At 43.9% G+C, this 19,529-nt stretch overlaps 1 protein-coding gene across 2 annotated transcripts; it reads left to right on the top strand.

The window, feature by feature from the left end:
• Positions 1-12: 12 nt before the first annotated feature.
• UTP25 (UTP25 small subunit processome component) lies at positions 13-17,370 on the top strand. 2 transcript variants are annotated; one of them, XR_010070241.1, is made up of 13 exons: positions 13-167; positions 1,388-1,427; positions 2,624-2,873; positions 3,659-3,865; positions 5,994-6,082; positions 7,459-7,869; positions 8,952-9,171; positions 11,215-11,417; positions 12,405-12,587; positions 13,233-13,345; positions 13,766-14,011; positions 14,793-15,535; positions 15,630-17,370. XR_010070241.1 is itself a non-coding variant. In XM_063328548.1 (12 exons), the coding sequence occupies exons 1-12, from the start codon at positions 67-69 to the stop codon at positions 15,037-15,039; spliced, it is 2,310 nt and encodes a 769-aa protein (XP_063184618.1). In that variant the 5' UTR covers positions 13-66; the 3' UTR covers positions 15,040-17,370. The 2 variants fall into 2 exon arrangements, 1 of the variants encoding a protein (XP_063184618.1); XM_063328548.1 differs by having other exon boundaries at positions 14,793-17,370.
• Positions 17,371-19,529: the final 2,159 nt, after the last annotated feature.

Raw genomic sequence — 19,529 nt, 5'->3', positions numbered from 1 at the left:
GTAGCGCGACGGTGCCGCGCCGCCGGCGTGCCGTAAAGCGCGGCGGAGCTCCCCACGCGGGCCGGCATGGGGAAGCGGCGGGGCGGGCGGGAGCTGCTGCGCAGCCTGAGCAAGAGGCAGAAGAAGCACCTGAGGGAGTTCGGGGAGGAGCACCCCTTCTATGACAAGTGAGGGACGGGACGGGTGGGCTGGCGTCCAGCGGCCGCCGGGGCCGCTCCTTCACTGCGGGGCCTGCGCCGGGGCGGCCGTGGGAGGCGGGGGCCCGGCTGTCCTGGGGCTGCGGGCCCGAACAGCCCCGCTCGGCCCCGGGCCGGCCCGCACGGCGGCCGGTGCGCCGCCTCCTTTCCCTGTGCTCCCGAGGGAAGGAGGGGAGCCGCCTCTGCGCTTTGCACTGCCGCTCCTGAGCTTGAAATCTCGAAGGAAGCGGGGAAGGCAGAAAATCTGGGCTCGGGTTTGCTTGCGAGGAATGTGGTGAAGTCTTCCCGAGCGGCCCGGCGGCTGCCGTGCGGCCTGGGCAAGCGCAGGAGCGTGAGGTGGGCTCCACCTTTGGCGCTGGGTCAGTCCCTGGGCTTATCAGGGCTCCAGCTTTGCCACCCGTCGTTCCACCCGCTGCTCTGGTGCCGCGAAGTGCAGCACTGACGGTCTGGTGCGACCGGGAGCCTGGCTGCCCCCGCAGGGTGCCCGTCTGTCAAACAAAGGGCACTGTACATTTGGACCCCCATGTGAACTTGCGAGGAATGCGCTCCTTAGTCCGAATGCTGGGTGATCATATGCTGCTGTAAAGTCCTAGAAGCCGCGAGGAAGACGATGTCAGGTCACCCGTTCACTTCAACATTATATGCCTTTAGTGGCTCGGGACGGAAGGCAGAGTCCTGGCCTAACAGGGAGCAGCATTTTGTGCCTCGCCCTGTGCAATGACGCTCTGACCCCACTCAAGGCTCCCTGTCTTTCTGAAAGAGTTGAGGTTAGTTTAAGCCCAGCTTGTACAGAGTCTTGTTTGCAGATTTGCAGTCCTAAGGCTAGTTAATTAATGCTGTAGTATGTGCCGCTTTCCTCACTTCACAGACCGATATTTAGTGCTAGAGGTAACTTTGTTGTACAAACTACCCTTGTAGTTGGATTCCTTAGATTCCTTTTAACATCTGATCTTCCAATGAAAGACAGATTCTGCTTTAAAATATTTCACTTCTTGAACAGTTATAATGCTTGAGCATGTGGGCTTCACATACGGAGTGCAGTGTCACCTGAGAGGGTAACCTCTTAGGATTACTTTTCTTTTAACTTTTCTAAGACTTCTATAACTCATCAATTCCTTCTCCCCCTCATTTCTTTTACCCTGTGTGTGACATCATTGACGGAGTAAGATATTTAAATGCTTTCTTTTCAGGGTGTCTGGAAGACCAGAAGCAACTCAAATCTGTGAACTGGTAATAAATTTTTTATTTCTTCCTTACTTTCATTTTTGTGGAGTTCAGTGAAGTGAAACACTTAGCACTTCACATTACCAAGTTATTAATGTTATTCTCTTTAGAAAACCTGCATTTAGGAAACAAAAAAAAAAGAATGTGATTTTTGTGTGGCTCTGAATTGTTCTCTACTCAAAACTGTCATACCATGAGAGGGCAGAAGCAGCAGGAAATAACATAGCTCTTCTTGGGTTTTTTGCATATTACTTAGCCACAGTGAAAAGTCAATCTTGCTTTAACTTATTTTAATAATGTTAATAAACTTAGTGTTGCACAAGTTAGGAGATGTTTCATTCTCTGTTGAACGAAGAAATATGTTAATGCTCATTCCTTTTCTTTAGATTACCAGTGCTTTACTTTTCCTTCAGTCAGGATTTGGTAACCTTCTTTGTCATCAGATTAATAAAAGACTTCAAAGTTTCAGTGTGGAAGAATTAGTTAGTTTTGTTCATTTGTTTCCCGTAGCAATTTTTTGCATTAATACCCTATTTGCTGGTTTTTCTTCTTTGGGCTGAAAGGAGCTAAGAAAGAAATAAATGGCACTGTGCTTATCCTCCTGGTTTCACTATAATTTTGGCTATACCTTCGCACACTGCCATTGGTTTTTGAAAGCCCGGGACAGAACTGGCTCTGAGTCGGGCTTCTTTGAAGCTTACAGCTTTACAGCTGAGCCAAACCTGACCGACTCCCCGGTGGCCTATTGTCAACTGACAGCTATGTCACTTATCTCCTTGAAAGCCAGAAGCTTTTTCAGTGTGCTCTGTCCCTTGTATGCGTGCCCTTCTAAAATTTTTGCTCCGTGTGTGGTTTTCTTAGGAAAATCCAGTGCCAGTTCAGTAAACGTCTTGTCTGTAGAGATCAAATGTCCTCACTCAGCTGAGACTGAAAGAACCAAATTTTGTGATGCTCTAAGTCAAATCAGTGCAGAATGAGGCACTTCAGCCTTAGTCTACCAAGATGCTTTCAAAATCTAAATGGAGGTGTCAGGTGTAACTATTTGCATACAATGGTGATTTTTGAAAAATTCCACTGCATCTGTATAAGGGTAGGATGGGAGAGGGAAAACATAATATGAGAACCGGAGGTTGCGGGTATTTGCCTGCTGCCTATTAGGGTGTTACTGTTGTTGCTATTACACTTGTGTTTTTCCCTTCCAGTCTGAGAATTCTGATAAATCAAGTGCAGAAAGCGATTCAGAGACTGAAGTGGTACAGGTCTCTGTATATCATAAGCTCCTGGCTACCCTGAAGACCTCTCCTGAGTCTGAGAGTGAGGAAGAAGATGATGAAAGTGAATCAGAAGAAGCTGGGGAAAGCGAGGCAGAAATGGACAGTGAAGGGTCCCAGGACACCAGAGAGGCAGATGGAGGTGAAGAAGATAAGAATGATGTACCGGAGCAGGAAGAAGGTAGTTTGTCTTTTCCTATGCTTTGGTAAATGTTGTTTCAGTTAGAAAGTTTGAATAACATATTTTTAGCCAGGATCGTGGTGTAGACTGGCTTGTTGGCTGGGTGCTCTTCTGGCGTGGGGACTCTGTTGCTCCATTGCCTCTGCGTGGGTGGGAGCAGCAGCTGCCGCTGAAGGATTTAGCAGGGCAGAGGGTAGCTGTGCTCATTTTCCGGCAGACAGCCCGCTGCTGCTTCCTCAGATGTTGTTTGTGCGGCAGCACAGGGGAAATCCACATGGAGCAGCATACCAGGGGTTCTCACCCACTCATGGGAGACGCAAGCTGTTCTCTCACACAGCATCTGGCTTGGCTGCTGCCACCGAGAGGATAGAAAGGTTTGCCTCGTAGCAGAGGAAAGAATATATAAATTGGAAGAAAACCCCCATCTTTATGACGAGGCATCCTCATTCATGAAGACTGCAAAGAAATTCTGTGAGACAGGAGTCAACTTTTTATTATTTTCAGTTATTTGGGGTCAGTGGAAACGAAAACTTATATTCCCCAAAAAGGTTATTTCTTTAATTTTCTCTGGGGAAACACATGTTGTGTATTCTGTCACATTTGGCACACTAGCCAAAAGTCATCTTTACTGTAGAATACAAAGCCTGCTTTTATCTTTTTGGATAGAGTATTGGGAGAAAAAAATTGGTAACTCAAAGGGAACAACCAGGCTAGCAGGAGTTATAGCTACAGACAGTAACTTTTCCAGGAGAACGTAACCCCTTTCTCTCTCTAACGATTCACAGCTACAGACACAGCAGAGCAGACGCTCGGCCAAGAGCAGGCTGATGGCGCAGATACCTCTTGTGACCCAAGTCATGAAGTAATTGAGGAGTTTACTGATGTGAAACACGAATCTGAATTTAGCTTGGAAACCAATTTCATGGAAGAGGAGAGTGGAGATTGCAACGCAGATAAGAGAGACAGCAATTCTTCACAAGCCTTTTCAGAAGGTAAAACACAGTATGTTTGTGTTTAGTCATCTGCCTCTAGAGGAGTGTCTGTAAATGTGTAAATTATCAAACACCCTAATGATATGCTATATAGCTTCTGAATTCTTCCGCTACATTATTCATTGTATTGCCCACATGTGAGATGGTTACATAAGAGACACTTAACGCTAATGCAGACGTGTAGCTGAACCATTTGTTTTCTGTAGCCCCTGTGGACCGGGATTTGCGCGTAGTTTCTGTTATGGCCGATAAAGCTTGAAGTATCAGGAACTAGAAATGTGCATGGAGAGTGTTATCTTGTTCTGTTGCTTTAATAGTAGTTGAAAAAGCTAGTGTAATATGAAGGGCCCTGCAAGCACTTGACTGTGGAAGATATTCTTGGCACAGGAGATAATCACAAAGCTGACCTGCGAGGGCATCCTTCACAACCCAGTGGAGTTAGATGTGAGATTCTGGGAAGCTTGGAGCAGCCACAGTAATTTAGACAAATGCTTAGGTCTCTCTGAATTTTGAAGGTTATGCAGAGGAGAGGAGTCTGACTGCACCCGGATCGGGAAGGCATGAGGCACCAGTGGTGCATCTGCGTGGTATCTTTTAAGGGTGTAGCCCAGAATCTCAACGCCGCAGTGCGCTGATGGGTGCAATCTGAGCTCCGGTGTTGGAGTCGTCCCACCATGCATAATACAAATAACTGTGTGCACGGGTGTGTGATGTTTTGGTGATATGCCACACATTGGCACTTGCAGAGCTTCTATTCGTATTTCATGCTCTGTGGTTTTAATATCAGATGGCATAGTTTGAGAGAGTGAAATATGTTTGTAGCATCCCTAGTGATGCTGGCTTGTCATCCTGGAGCAGCAGCTGACATTAGATCTGGGAGGCAGCCTAGTTGATACATGAAATGTGTGGAAGCATCAAAGGGCCATGTGATAGAAAAAACAGCTCGTTCTTGTTACCATGAGAATATTACTTAGGCTGTTGGCATTGCATTTTAATGAGAACCGTAGCTCTCCAACTGCATGCTAAGTATCCTAACAGCTTTGTTCAACCTCTAAATGATGCACTACTTTTCAGTGGGTTCCTGTAGTTTGGAAGTGGCTTTATAATCTATTACAGAAAATTAGTCACCTAAGATAGCAGAAACGGGATGGATTTCTGGTCCTGGGGTCACTGGAATTCCTGAAAATGCTTCACATTATTCCCTCTACTTTATCTGAGAAACGCTGGAATCGGGAAAACTCAACTGAAGAGAGAACCTGTAGTAAAATGAAATGGTATCCTCTTCATTTGCCTTGCTGGGAAGATATTTTCAAGTGTGTCGTAATTAGCAAATGTCTTGACTTTTGCCTGGATAACTTGTACGTGGGCTAGAGATCCTTTGGCAAGCACTAGTGTTCTCTAATTAGTTTTCTTTATGCAGTGAGGGCTGCTGTGCTACAAGCAGTGTACAGAACTTGGTTTTCAAAATAAGCTTTGCATGTGACTTATGCATGCCAGTGTCTTTGAATATAATATGAGTTTACAGTTCCTTGCCTCTCCTTTCCTTTCCAAAAAGAAATGCTGATTAGATAAATCAGACTTTTGCTCACTTCAGGCAATTTTTGCCACCCTTCCCCAAAACCTCCCTTTCTCTGCTTTATCACAAACTGTGTGTGTGTGGGTATATATGTGTGTGTATATATATGTCAATCACTGGCCAAAGATGCAAAGCCCTGGGCAGAAATGTTTACAAATTAAGAAAGGCAGTAAGTTCACTTGGGCCTTTACTGTTGACAACCTATGTCACCTGCAAGGGATGGATGTGGCAGAGCCTAAGGCAGAAAATTGCCACAATGTTTTCTGCTACAGAATGCTTTCCTGTCCAACATTTGTTTTGTGATTGAAAGTTCTAGTACTTCCATAAGTGCTTCTTTTTCTTTTTTTTTTAAAGCAATCTGTCAAATCTGTTCTTGTAGAGAGAATTTGACATCCTTTTTCTCATCTCCAAGTGCTTTGAAATAACTAGTTTTAACTGTGGCTTTGGCCAGCATGGAAACTGTTCGTCTCATTTGCAAATACGTCTTGAAACTTGATTCCAGTATTAGCTACAATAGTTCTCAGGATATTTTTTTGTTGTTGTTATAAATAGATCCATTTAAACAGCACATGGACAAAGAGCTTGAAGAAAAAGAAGTAGAAAAAATGTCTACGCTTCCTAAAACTTCAAGTCAAAGCAAGGTAACAGTGTTCTGTAGCCGTTCAGAGTTCCTAAAGATGCCTGGATTAAAATAACTCTTTTTTTTTTTTTTTAATACAAGTGACGTAGATTCATAATTGTTATTACCCGTTGGCATTGGAATCGTCAAGATTTTGTCACTCTGTGGTTGCTGAAGTGTTTTCTTCTTCACCTAGCACTGAGCGAGAGTTGAAATCTAAAGTCTGCTGTTAGAGACGCATATGGCAACACGTCTGAAAAACACGGTTTTAGACTTTGATTGCTAGTAGTCCCAAAACCACAGGTTTAGTACTCTTGGCACCAGGTAGAAACAGGACTGGTTTCTGAGTGGTAGCATAATGCCAGGGATGTGCTCTGCAGCTGAACTTGTGAGGTGACCATGCACAGTCTTACAAATCCTTACGATGCACTTTACTTCGGCACAAGGTAGCTGTATCTCTGGACACGTTTACAAGCCGGTAAAGGGGAATTTAATACTTATATGGTTAATACTGGAAGTAATAGGTGAATTACAGTACCAGAAAACCACCTCGTTGCTTGAGAGAGAATATTGTCTTTTAAAATACTCATTTTTAGACAAACTTCTGCTTCCTAACTTTTTCACATGTGATTTTGTTTTGGAGGGTTGCTTTACATTCTGGTCAGCCATATGCTGGGTGACATACATTGGAAGATATCCAATGGTTAGTCAGTCAGAGAGAAAGCTGTGATTTTTAAGTTTTATTTTATTTTTTTCTTTTTGGAATGTGGTAGCCAAAAATACCAATGCCACCTGAAGCAACGCATGATGTATCTTTGCTTAACTTGGTGTAGCTACTTTGTGGAGATAGATAGGGACAACTTGCATGGCAGAAGGCTTAGAGTTTAGAGTTTTCCACTACTACATTGATAGCTTTTGCTCTCAAAATCAGATAGACTCCAATAAGATTGTATTTAGCAACTGATTCACAACTTCAGGGTTTAGTCCCTAACAGGGTTTTGTTTTCATCTTAAAACAACGTACATACCTCAGTGCAGCTGATCTGTAAGCATAGTCGGACTCCAGGGTTCTCATTTTGTCCCTGATTTGTGCCATTTATTTGCTGGCTGGGTTAGGCAGAAATGACATCCTTCCTTGGTTCTCTTATCTGTAAAATGAGGACAGTTATAGACACAACACTGCGAAATACATCCAGATCTGCTGAGCTCAAGTTTATTGTTATTTACCCTGATAGGCTAAGCAAGAGATTGTGTATTGGGGGGGGGGGGGAAATAAACTTGTATTATGAAAAGAGATTTCTCAAGTTTCACGAACTTGATCAGACTGCTAGCTGTGGTGATGTGCTTTTAAGTGTACTAAGTTTGGTACATATGACTTCTCTTTGTTGTTTTTTTTCAGTGGCCAAGGCTGGGCCAACTAACTTTTTCTTCCACTTTGGAGAAACATAAAACTTTGAAAGCAGACAAAGAAGTGGATGTGAAACAGCTTTATCTTCACAAGCCTTTAGAATATACTTGGCCAAAAGTGAATAAACAGTACCTGTCCTCAATGAACAAACCAAGCGATGCCTTTTTCACCCCGCTACAAAGAGAGCTCTTCTGTATCATGAATACATACCGGGACTTGTTCTATCCAGAAAGAAATGCTTTAACAAATGGAGACGAAATCCAGCATGCTTACTGCTTGCATGCCTTGAACCATGTTCTGAAGGCAAATGCCCAGGTGCTCAGCAACAATGCCAAACGAAGGGACCAAAAGCCAGGGCCTGACAATGATGACTACAGGGACCAGGGGCTCACTAGACCTAAGGTAACGGAGCTTCATTAATGTGATTCCCACATCCCCACCTGGCTGTCTCATCAGGCTATATAAACATCCTGGTAGTTTATCCCGAAGTATTTCTGTTGCTGCTCTCTCAGGGAACATGTTCCTGTGCCTTTATCATCTTTAGCGTGCCTGGAAGTTGTTTGCCATGGCCAGGGCAAACGCCCTGTGAGAAGCAGTGAGCGCAGGGTTGTTAGCCAGCCTGTTTCTGTGCCGAGTCACAAGTTTGACTTCTCTTTTTCTTTGTCCCTCTATTGCTACAGACTGACATGTTGCCTTTTTCTGCTCCCGTTTCTAAATCTACCAGTACAGAAAGGGTCTTTCACATCAGTCTTCAGTGTTAGTGCAGGTAGTGTAAGCTGTCACCCAATGTGGGATGTCCCAGAATTATTTTTTTTTGCCCTTAGCCACTTGTAAGGACTTGCCTGCGTAGAAGGATCTTTCTGTACCTGGGAGACCTCAGGGAGTCCCAGTCCCATTGTCGAGGCCACCTGTCATAGTTGATGGAGTGAGCCTCAAACCAAGGCTCCCTGGATTCCCAGCGTCTTCTAGTTGATAACCAGGTGACTCCAACTAGGGCTAGCCTGTCGCTGGTGGTGTCAACTACCTGTTGAACAGCTTCAAAGTTGGGTTTCAGTGTTTGCTGCACATCTGACAAATGCCTTTGGTTTCTGTGTTGATCCCCAGTTGGCTATTTTTCAGAGTGCTGTGCAGAGGCCATTGCCACCCATCCAGGAGCCAGCCGTTGACCCTGTCTGTGTGTGTGGGAGCTCTTGCTTGCTTGAGGAGTAGGGAGAACAGGAGAACATGCTTAGTTTTCAATTCCCCTGCAATGATACCCTGGGTGTGAGATGGGGAACCAAACTGAGCTGCTGGCCAGTACCTGTTCATGAGTGCACTGCGTCCCAGCGCATCCTCCCTCCACGCTGCATGTCAGAATTGTTTTGTCTTGATTGTTGGGATGCACCACGAGGGCAGATCTAAGTAATAAAAATTACTTAAAATGCAGTTAACTGTGAGTGTTCGTATTATATGGGTTTTTCTGTTGTAACTGTTGATCTACGCAGGTGCTGATGATAGTGCCCTTCAGGGAATGCGCTTTGCGAATTGTGCATATTTTCATCAGTCTTCTTGAAGTGAATGAAAAGAGAAAAATAGATGTAAGTAACAAAAAGCGCTTCAAAGGGGAGTTTGGCTTTGACCCAGAAGAGAAACCCCCCAACCTGAAAAGACCCGAAGATTATGAAGCCGTCTTTGCTGGCAACATTGATGACCACTTCAGAATTGGTAATGACCTACTGAACAGATGATTTTTAGGTTGTAAAGAACTGAGAAGTAACAAGTTTTCCTAAATGTGTAGGAACTATCAGGGCTGGAAGTTCTGGCGAGACTCTAGGCTCTGTAGTATTCATGCTCGTTTTGCACTGGCAACTTGGATTTTTATAAAAATCTTTCTTGCCTTGCCAGAACTTGAAGAGAAAATAAAAAAGTCATGACTTTCGCATCAAGTTCAGAATCACTTAAAATGCAACGATTGCTTTATTGTAGCAGGACTGCCCACACCTCATTTTAGAGAGGATAGCCTTGATTAAGCAGCAAAGTCTTTCACGTTATTAAAAAAAAAAAACAAAAACAACCACAAACTCTTAGGTTTAATCAGCCTATTCACAATGTCTCTTGCAGTCAGTAACGGTTGGAACAAAATTAAAGCTCAGTTACTGAGCAAAGCAGTTTTCTACTGTGTTGCTGATGATTTTCATGAAAGCAAAGGGGTAGCCAGCAAGTAGGACTGTTGGACAAGCAGCGAATTTGACTATTTCGTAATACTGTAATCTCATGCTGGTTTAGTAACTCAGTATGCAGGGAATTAGCTAGCGGCTTGGTTCCTGGAGCTGCCATGATGAGTAGGCAGTTTATCTAACTTGACAGATCAGAGGCTTTTGAAATTATTGCCCCTTGAAAGATAAATTGGCCTCCCAAGAGATTTAATGATACAGTGGTAGATGCAAGCAGGTCCCGCTCAGTCTTTCTTCCTTCCCCAGTGAATATCTCCCTGGCTGAGAGCATCTTACTCTCAGTAGCATAATAATTTTCCTTTCAGTCCTCTCCCGTACTGCAGTCTGCTTGATCCACTTACTAGGTGTGAAGAAATGCTTGAAGTAACTTTCAACGCTGTTACTTGCAGAAGCAAATCACAGAAGCAGAATAATTATTCTTTCTTACTGTGCCTCGCACCCTGTTACTTCTGCACAAAGATCTAATTTAAAACACATTTGTTATGCCTTACTAAAACAACCTTTGCGCATTTTCAAACAGGAAAAAGACTTGATGTTGTTACAGTGTGTATATGCTGTGACAAGTGATATCTTCTTCCTGGAAATTCAACCAATTGTGCCTTCCTTTTTGTTTCCATTTTTATCATTGGGTTAAAATAGATAGCAGGAGGGGTCCTTATTGATATCTGTGTGAAATACTTGCAAGCGCTTTCAGCTGTGTCCGTCATAGCTGGCTTCACACAGAGAGGGAGGGGAGTTGCAGAGACGTCTTTGTTGGGCCGACTGTAGCAGGTGGTGTGAATATGGCCCAGACTACCTCCATTTTTAAGATCAGAAAACTGTGGGTCTTAGCAATGTCGCCGTGTAGTTACAGTGTAGGTAACAAACGCCTTTGATTCCATCCTTTTTCATTCTTTAAAACAAGAGGTGATGTGTAAGCTAGTTTGGCATGTACACCGGAACATGCGGTGTGAGCGGCAATGCCAGGGAAGGTGCAAGACTGGTTATGCTTTTAGTCATCATCACACGAAGAACCTTTCCCTTTGTGTTCTAATAGCAACTCTCATGGCCGTGTGAATAAAGGCAGTTTATAGTCAAGAGGTCCACACTGAACCTTTCATGACACATGAAGGTAACAGTTTCCGTAGTACTTAATGGCAGAGACCAAAGTCTAGGATTTAGGGAATAGTTAATAATTTCTACTTCTTCTTTTTTCCTTATGCCCTCTCATCACCCTTTTTAGCAGAAAATCACACACACAAAAAAATGTGTTTCAGTAAAAAAAATGTCCAGACTATGAAAAATATGGGAAAAGAGTACTTGTGAAGGAGTTTGCTGAACTTCACGAAAATCTGTCAAATGCTTGTCAAATGGGGGTGGGTAAGCGCTTTTCAGGGAAAGAAGAATTTCAGACAGATTGGTTTTGTCCAGCTATAATCTTTAGTATGTGTTAAGAGAGAGGAAATATAGGGAGTTATAGTTACAGAGCCTGTTGGAAGAATATGGTTGATAATTGACCTTAACTAAGAAAACGTTGTTGGTTGTTGTTGGGCAGGGGTTGCAATTCTTCAAAAGAGTATGAGACTGTATGCACCATTTTACTCATCGGATATCATCATTGCCTCTCCCCTGGGTATGAGGACTATTATTGGGGCGGAGGGGGAGAAGAAGAGAGATTTTGATTTCCTATCATCAATAGAAATTCTCATAATTGATCAAGCAGATATTTACCTGATGCAGAATTGGGAACATGTTCTGGTGCGTTTTCCGTATGTATTCATTTTTGTGTTGTACCGTGTTTCGTTAGTCTGATAGAACTTAGTTCTGGCAGTGAACAGTATCGCTGGTTTTTTACTTACTTGATTCCAGACGTGTATGTTTGTTCCTTTTCCTGCCTCCATCCTCTTATTTCCCTTATACTAAAAATAATCTTTCTAGAGGCTTTGGGTAGTATTCAGCACCTGTTCTCCATAAATCTTGGTATTTTGTGCTTTAGTGGCATATTTCATCAGAAATTTCTTTAGACAATTTTAATTATCTTACAGGAGGAGATAATGATGATTCCTTTAATCACATCTGGGAGAAAATATGCCAGCTGTCTGACTGCCCAGTGTCTCAGTCAGATTGCAGTCGTGTGAGACGAATCTGTACAGCCTAATTCAGGTTCCTCCAGAAAGCAATAGGAGCTGGTGCCTGTCTCCACTGACTGTAGAGATACTAAGCATTAGTCACGCCTGAAGTTAAACAGTATGAAGATTTTCCTGTACATGTAAGGAAAATGCTGCTCTGGGATCATGCCTAGTATGCAGTAGCACCCACGCTTTTTGGTTTCCTGTTTTTCCCTTTGGGGCAGCAACGATGCCAGTCCTAGGTATTATTCAGTGAGGCCAAAACGAGGTGAATTTCTTCGCTTGCACCCAAACTCTCCCTGAATGGATGGGTCTTTCAGCTCAGAAACCTTGGGCCAGTTGACTTTAATACAAACAAATGCATTACACTTGCCCCATGGGAGGAGATTGGAAGCAGAGGTTACTGATGACTAAAGCGATGGTAGCTTTCAGTTCTGTGGCAGGAAATCAAGTAAATTACTCTCGCTGTGGTCAATAAATTCCAGACAGTCATGTCTTAGGAGATCACTGCTGTTCTATATTCTGTGCTGCGTTGCTCATCCCTGCCCCCTTTCTCGCTGCAGTCTGGGTGCAGGGATGTCAGTCTGTAGCAATGTGTTTCCGTCTCTCTGTGTAGCATCTGATGAAGCACATTAACCTGCTGCCTCTGGAGCCCCACGGGGTAGACTTTTCCCGAGTGCGAATGCTGAATCTCAATAACTGGTCCAAGTACTACCGCCAGACACTGCTGTTCAGCGCTCTTCAGGATCCCCAGATTAACTCCATCTTCAACAAACACTGCTTCAATTACATGGGGCAGGTGAGTTCACAGATGAGCTGCAAGCCTTCTTTTACATGCTGGTGTAAGGGAGGGGGAGAAGAACAGAAAACCCAGTGCATGGAAAAATTCCATAACTCAATTGTAGAAAGACTGTGTGCCAATCACTTCCAGTACCCAAGTATTTCAGTCTGAGTCTCCATGGCGCTGCATGACAATTTCTAACGCAGTGCCAAAGGCATGAAGAACTACTCTTTTTGCAGCGATACTTAATTTGATCCTTTTCTTTCATGGGTAGCCGTCTCATGTCAGAAATCAGATTTTGGTTTTTTCTTAATTTGACACACATAAGTTATCTTGTTTTATTTATTTATTTTGTTAAACGGAGGGTTTGCCTGCCTCCGTTCCACCCCCCCCTACTGTATAAGAAGAACAAACTGCTGTTACTTTGAAAGAAAGAGACAACAAAGGTTTTTACTTTTCCTGTCTCAAATGTAGGGAAGTCAGAGCATAAGCAGTGGTCGTGTATATTTCACAGATCGGGTGTGTGTATGGTTTTTTATTGGTGCTTTCTTTAAGAACAGCCTTGTGCGTTGCGTGCAGGTGTGAGTTAGGAGCAGAAAGCTGGCTGGAGCGTGGCTGCCTTTGAAACGCTGCTTCTCTAAACGTCCTGCTTTCCTCTTGCAGGTGGCTGTCCGCAACGTACCACTCAGTGGCTCCATTAGCCACGTTGTGGTCCAGCTTCCTCATGTTTTTCGGAGGCTAGAAGCTGAAAATATAACTTCTGTGATAGAGACAAGGTACTCTGTGTTCCAGACTTATTTTGCTATGCCCTAATGACTGCAACTTCAGATTTAGTTGAGCATAATGTTTCCTGCAGAGCGCAATATGATTTCGCCACAGAAGTACGCCTTCGTTAGTCTGCAGATGCAGGGTAGGCTCTGCACAGGTGGAAGGGAACACTGAACTTCTCTTTGCCAAAGATAATGGAGAATAAAGTCTGGGAAAGGAATTTGAGTCTCTGCCATAACTGTAGTACTGATAAAGCTTTTGCCTTTTGTCTTCTACACATGTAGAAATCTTACGAAGTTAAAGAGGGGGAAAACGTAGTCAAAATATTCTGTAGTCTGCTGTCTGATGATATTCCTATTTGAGGTCATATCAGTATTGGAAAGCCAAGCGTTAACTCTGGTTAAAACATATTTGTTTTCTGAATGCAGGTTTCAGTTTTTCATCAACAAAGTTTTGCCTGAGTACCGCGATGCCATCATGTCGCACACGCTCATTTATGTTCCGTCATATTTTGACTATGTGCGTCTTCGAAATTACTTCAAGAAAGAGGATCTGAATTTTACTCACATTTGTGAATACACTAAGAAGGGTGGCGTCTGCAGAGCGAGACGGTTCTTTCTCAAGGGAGAGAAGCAGTTTTTATTGTTGACTGAGCGCTTCCACTTTTACAAAAGGTGAATTGTGGACTGAGTTTTCCTCTGAGTTGCGTGTGTAGTCTGACCTTAAGCATAGACGGGTTATATTGCTTTTTGAATCTCTTGGATCTCTCTGAGGACTTCTTTGACTGAAGTAAGAGCTTTTCAGTTTACTTTAAATTTTTTTGCATGCTGTCAGCACTCCCTTGCAGAGACTCTAATACTTTGGTATGCCCAGGGCTTTATTCAGGAAGGTAAGCGCTGCCAAGTTCCACTGATGTCAGGACGGGATGATATAGCCTGCAAGATGGGATTCATTGTGCCTTTTATTTGTGTTCGTCTGCGCCACAATAATTGCATAAAATCCTGGAAAAGGATGTGTAATTGGTTCAATAACGCAATACAGCAAGCTGAGGCCACCTGGAAAATTTGCTGTGTCCTGACTGGAGCTGTTTAGAAGTTCCTAATGGAACAGTTTTTCCTATTAGCAGAAGAAGTTTTGGCGATATGAAAAGTTTCATGAGGGTCAAGTCTGATCAGGCTTCACTGGCTTAAAATCCAAGCCGAAGAGGCTGAATATTGCAGAAACTGGAGGTGGTCTGTACTTCAGAGGAAGTCACAGTGCCTGGCAGTGGTAGATACGCCCCCCCGCTCAGCTCCACGGCTGTGTTTAGTCTTTTGGGTTCGTAGAGTTGAGCTACAACTGATGTGCATTGGAGTTGATGGAAATTGGAAGAATCGAGATAGGACTGATGTTTTAACGTGCACATTTTGTAAAAATTTGCGACAATGTTACTTTTTTGGTTTTTTCCTACTACAGGTATGTGATAAAAGGCATCAGGAACCTCATTTTCTATGAGTTACCAACCTACTCCCACTTCTACAGTGAGATTTGTAATATGATGAAGGCCACAGACAACGGAGCGGATGCTACTTGGACCTGTACTGTGCTCTACTCCAAGTATGATGCTCAGAAATTGGCTGCGGTGGTTGGCATAGATCGCACAGCTCAAATGCTACAGTCCAAGAAAGATGTGCACCTCTTTGTTACGGGAGAAAATGAATAAGTGATGTTGCAGATTTAGACGACTGGATGGACCTGGATTTTACTCTCAATGCACTTTTTGATGTTGTTTTTTAAAAAAGTATTAAACTTTTTACTCCCTTCCCTTTTACTAAATACTCTGTTGAAATTGTTCATTTCAGCACTCTGTCTGGCAAGAAACAAAGGATGTCGTTCAAGAAAGCAGGGCTTGCAGGCTGCTTCTTATAGAAACAAAATGAACCCAGAACTATTCTTTTTGTATATTGAAAAACCCACTGGTCAGTAAAGACTGATGCTGTGATAAATAACTTCTGGTTGGATTGCTTCACTTCATTTTCAGGTGCAGCAAAGTCACCTTTGATCAAAGGCAACTTTTCCCTTTAATCTAGGGGAAAAAATGTGCCCAAATATCAATGCGGGCACTGTTCTGCAAGCTTGTGTAAGGGAGGTGCAGGCGAAGGCCCTGCGGCACAAAAGTATTGTTGAATGAGCGTTGAACTTACTACAACCTGACAGTTGTGAGTATGAGAATCAATGAATGTGCTTGAGTAGGAGCTCTGGGGTTTTTTTCCCCGGAGTGATGTAAATATCTCTGCCTCCTGTTTACAACAGCTGCTCTGGCCGGTCACTTTTACCAGGGATGAGCTTTTTCCAAAGGAAGACAGAGTTGAAGTTGGCAGGCAGCAGAGCCCGGGCCTGCCTAGCCCCGCGATCACCAAAGCAGCACTGTGGAGCACAAAACCAGGTGGAGCAGTTGCAAATACCTGTGGTCTCATGTAGCAGGGGGGCAGGTGAGCCCAAACGCAAGAAGGAAACGTCCATCCTGTGATAAGCTTCGAGGGAATTCTTGTCTGGGAGGCTTAAGTAAATATGCCAAAGTGAAATAAACTCCTTGAGTAAATGCACAGGCGCATAATTTTAGCCAATTTTTTATCACATTCTTCCTTCCTGTATTTGTAAGGTAGTAACTGAAGTCCTGAAATAATTTAGTAGACATGCAAACCCATGCAGTTTCTTGCTTTGCTTTTCAAGTAGTGATTTGCGTTGATGTGTGCTGTGGCAGAGGTATGTAAAATTAAGAGCCAGCCGCAGCAACGTTCTCCTTGTGAACATCTGTCCCCTGTACAGCAGAGGCAGCAGTAGGGGCCAACAAGGATTTTTCTTGTATGGCCTGGGCTCCGTGTAGGAGAATTGCGGCTGTGCGTATGAAAACAAGCACACAAAATAGGATTAAGGAATTTTCTTTCTACACCGGATGTACTTAGCAGAGATGAATCGCTGACCTCTGAGGAAGCTAAAGTGGGATAGCTGCTTAGGGAGGTGACACGATGCGGTGCAGCTACTGTTTAAAGAAGCTGCAAGAGTTTTGTGCCAGAGCCTTAACTATGCAGGGATTTTTCTGCCCCCGCTGAAATTAATAGCAAAGTGCCTTGGTGGGGGTGGGGACAAATTGTAGTCTGAGACCCTTATAATTTTTATATCAGCTACCTGAGTTTGTTCCTAAGACAAGCATACTTTGAAATTTGAAATGTTACACTTTTAATATTGATTACTAATTATAACAGTTATTTCCAAAGTAGCACGTAAATGCCTTCAGCCAGTGCCCTGAGATGCAGGCGCAAAGCTGATGCGTGATTTCTCTTAGGGAGCTTGCGCGTGAGATTTTTCTGCCCTGGCAAAATCTTACTGGCTTTTAATAGGGAGCCTCATAAGCTAGAAATCCTACCTCGGAAGGCGTGCTAGTGGTTCGGGCAGGTTTGGAGACGGAGGGAGCCTGTCTCTGTACCGATGTAAAGGAGTTTCTGTTCCCAAGGTGCTTCCTCCTGCCCCTGTGCTGTGATGTTCCCAGCCTCGGGTGTCGGCCCACTTGATAGCAGAATTGCAGTGAGATGGTGAGAGGATTTGGTTATTTAAAACTTCTCCTTTGCTGCTTTTTTAATCTTATTTTAAACAATTCCCTGGTGCGATTCACAGCCCTGCAAAGTGGTTTGTCCAAGAGTGGCTCCCAAGACAGTGAGTTACCAGGAGATGGCAAGCGCTGAGGTCAGAGTTTGGCCCATCCTGGATGCACATTCATGGATGCCAATGCTCCGCTTGCTGGGGCAGCTGCTGGCTCCAAATGGGTTACTTAAAAGCTCATCTTATAAATGCATTTTCCTGACAATAATGCGGCTTTCGGAAAGGCGGCTCAACCTAATGCATTCTTGTGGACACTCCGAGTCAATTTTAGAAATGGAATATGTACATCTGAGGCTTGTTTTTATTGTTGGTTTGTGGTTTTTTTTTTTTAATTGTTCAACCCTTTTTAAAAAAAGGTCAAATTCTGACACAAATGGAGTAAGAAAAGATGGTAGCAAATACAGTATTTTAACTTTTTTTTACTTGACGGCATGCACTCTTGGCATGGCGAGTTTTTTTGCAACTTTTTCATAAGAATGCACCAATGATAAGTAATTGCTCATCTTGAGGAAACAAATTTGAAACAAACCCCTTTCCTTTTGGTATCTTCACCATACCTTTAAGGGGGTTGACGGTGTTTCTTAAAAATCCTTTTTTTGTTGACGTTTCAAGAGAGTCTCGGAGTACTGAAAACTAATTCTGTGTTCTTTTTATTTGTGAAAAGCATCGTAATGCAGGTTGAGAGAGCTGACTGCCTGGCATCAGGAGGCGGCCTTCCAGACACCGGCTGCTGAAGGTGCTGAAGCATTAGCAGCGAGCTTTTGGGAATTCAAACCCAAGGGTAAAAATAAACCGGGATTAAGATGTTAAACAAGAATTCCTTTTCAGCATCTCCCATCTCTCACGAAAACCTAGTAATTGGTGACGAAGCGGAAGACATACCTGTATCTATAGGAAGATTGTTTTCCAGCCAATGAGCTAATGTTGTAATGGCTCCTTTTTTCACTAGTAAAACCTTATCAGGATAATAGGTTTGTTATGTTTTGTTGCTCCTTTCAAAGATGATTAAAAGGCAATATATTTTTTTTTCTGAAAATGTGCTTGCAGGATAGGAGCCAGCCTTCTGCTAGTGACTGTATTAATGTGGAGGAGGGAGGGAAAGGTGACTTAGGGACAGTCTGTCTCCAGTGCCGGAGAGCTGCTTCCCATAAGGAGGCAGGTTGTTAGTTTTGCAGCAGTCATTGGGAGACACAGGATGAATCACGTGAGAGAGAAACTGGAGCAGTCTTGTTAACAACAGCAGAATTAACAATTATTTTACAGTTGTGTTGTCACACGCTGCCAGCATTTCTCAGCTCCGCATTACTCATGCTTCCGTGGCCTCAGCCCCAGGAGTTTCTCTCCAGGGTTTGGGGTGGTTTTTGGACTTGGTAGCCAAGCGTGTCTGATGGAACAGTTTGTTTTGTGGGGTGGTGGTTCGGAAAGCCCATCTACAAAAGCATATGTGGATGTTGGAGGGGGCTGTGCAAAGAGTGAGAGGGGTGCGAGCAAGTGGAGGACGGCAGTCCCCCCCGTCACAGAGTCTGCCGCGCGGCCCCACCAGCGCCCTGCCTGGGGACATGCACAGTGGAGGGCTCCTCTCTTCACCACATCAACCTGTTCAGAGACCTCCCGGAGGCCCTGCACCAGGATGGAAGCAGATGCCCTGGGGAAGGTCCGTGGGATAAGGCTTCATTTTTTCCCTTCCCCAGAGATGCCAGGTGACCCTTAAGCCCCTGGAGAAGGTGAAGGCGCTGCTGGCAGGCAGGCAGGCACCGGCGCGAGCCAAGTTGGGCTATGCAACCGCCCAGGGCTAGGAGGGCATGAAAAGAATTGCAGAACGCAGCCCGGGGTTTAGGATATGTGCGTATTACTGTAGCCAGCTCTCATCCTGGTCAACAGCATGCTTTTGCCCACACTAGATCCAAGACATAGTTTAGTCCCTGTGGCTTTAAATCTCGTCCTCTGTACTGAGCTTGACACTAAAGGGTAATTAATAGCACAGGGCTCGTTACATTTTAATTAACCATTAGCTTCAGCTGCGCTTGGGGGTTGCTTGTTTTACCAGGTGGACTGTAAGCTGGGCTGAGACCATCGACTCTCGGCTGGATAAACAGCTAACAGGCATGAGCTAACGCTGTGAATTAGTTACCTGAAATGGAGATGTTGAAATGGTCGTAACGTTGAGTGGTACTTAAGAAATAAATATTTGATTATGTAAGAGAGATGCAGGAATCTTCCGCAAAGGACATGAGAGAGATCAAGGTAACATACAGAGAAACAACAAGAGAGAGGACAAAAATAGGACGGTAACCTTGGAGTGGTTGACAACATAATTACATCGCTGCAACTGAAAGCAGAAATTTGGCCTTAGTCTTTCAGACAAAACAGTAAAATCACACTAAAGTCACACGTGCTGCACGTGACACTACATTTCCTGGGTCAAACTCTTACCACTGATATTGGCATAAATCTAAAGAGATGTTGCCAGAATTGCTAAAACAGGTTTATCAGAATGCTGTAAGGTCTCTTATCAGACCCTCCTTTACGCTCTTACAAAAGGGGAATTTGGAA

The sequence above is a fragment of the Chroicocephalus ridibundus genome, chromosome 3 (genome assembly GCF_963924245.1).
Source record: "Chroicocephalus ridibundus chromosome 3, bChrRid1.1, whole genome shotgun sequence".
Lineage (NCBI taxonomy): Eukaryota > Metazoa > Chordata > Aves > Charadriiformes > Laridae > Chroicocephalus > Chroicocephalus ridibundus.
Note: the sequence above shows the minus strand (reverse complement) of the source record. Positions and strands in the feature narration are given on the sequence as shown.

What these genes read in the sequence shown, in the direction of transcription:
- UTP25 (XM_063328548.1), top strand. Translation starts at nt 67, where the DNA reads ATGGGGAAGCGGCGGGGCGGGCGGGAGCTGCTGCGCAGCCTGAGCAAG. An exon ending in TGTACCGGAGCAGGAAGAAG is followed by an intron (nt 2,874 to 3,658) that starts GTAGTTTGTCTT and finishes AACGATTCACAG; the next exon opens with CTACAGACACAGCAGAGCAG. An exon ending in ACTTCTGTGATAGAGACAAG is followed by an intron (nt 13,346 to 13,765) that starts GTACTCTGTGTT and finishes TTCTGAATGCAG; the next exon opens with GTTTCAGTTTTTCATCAACA.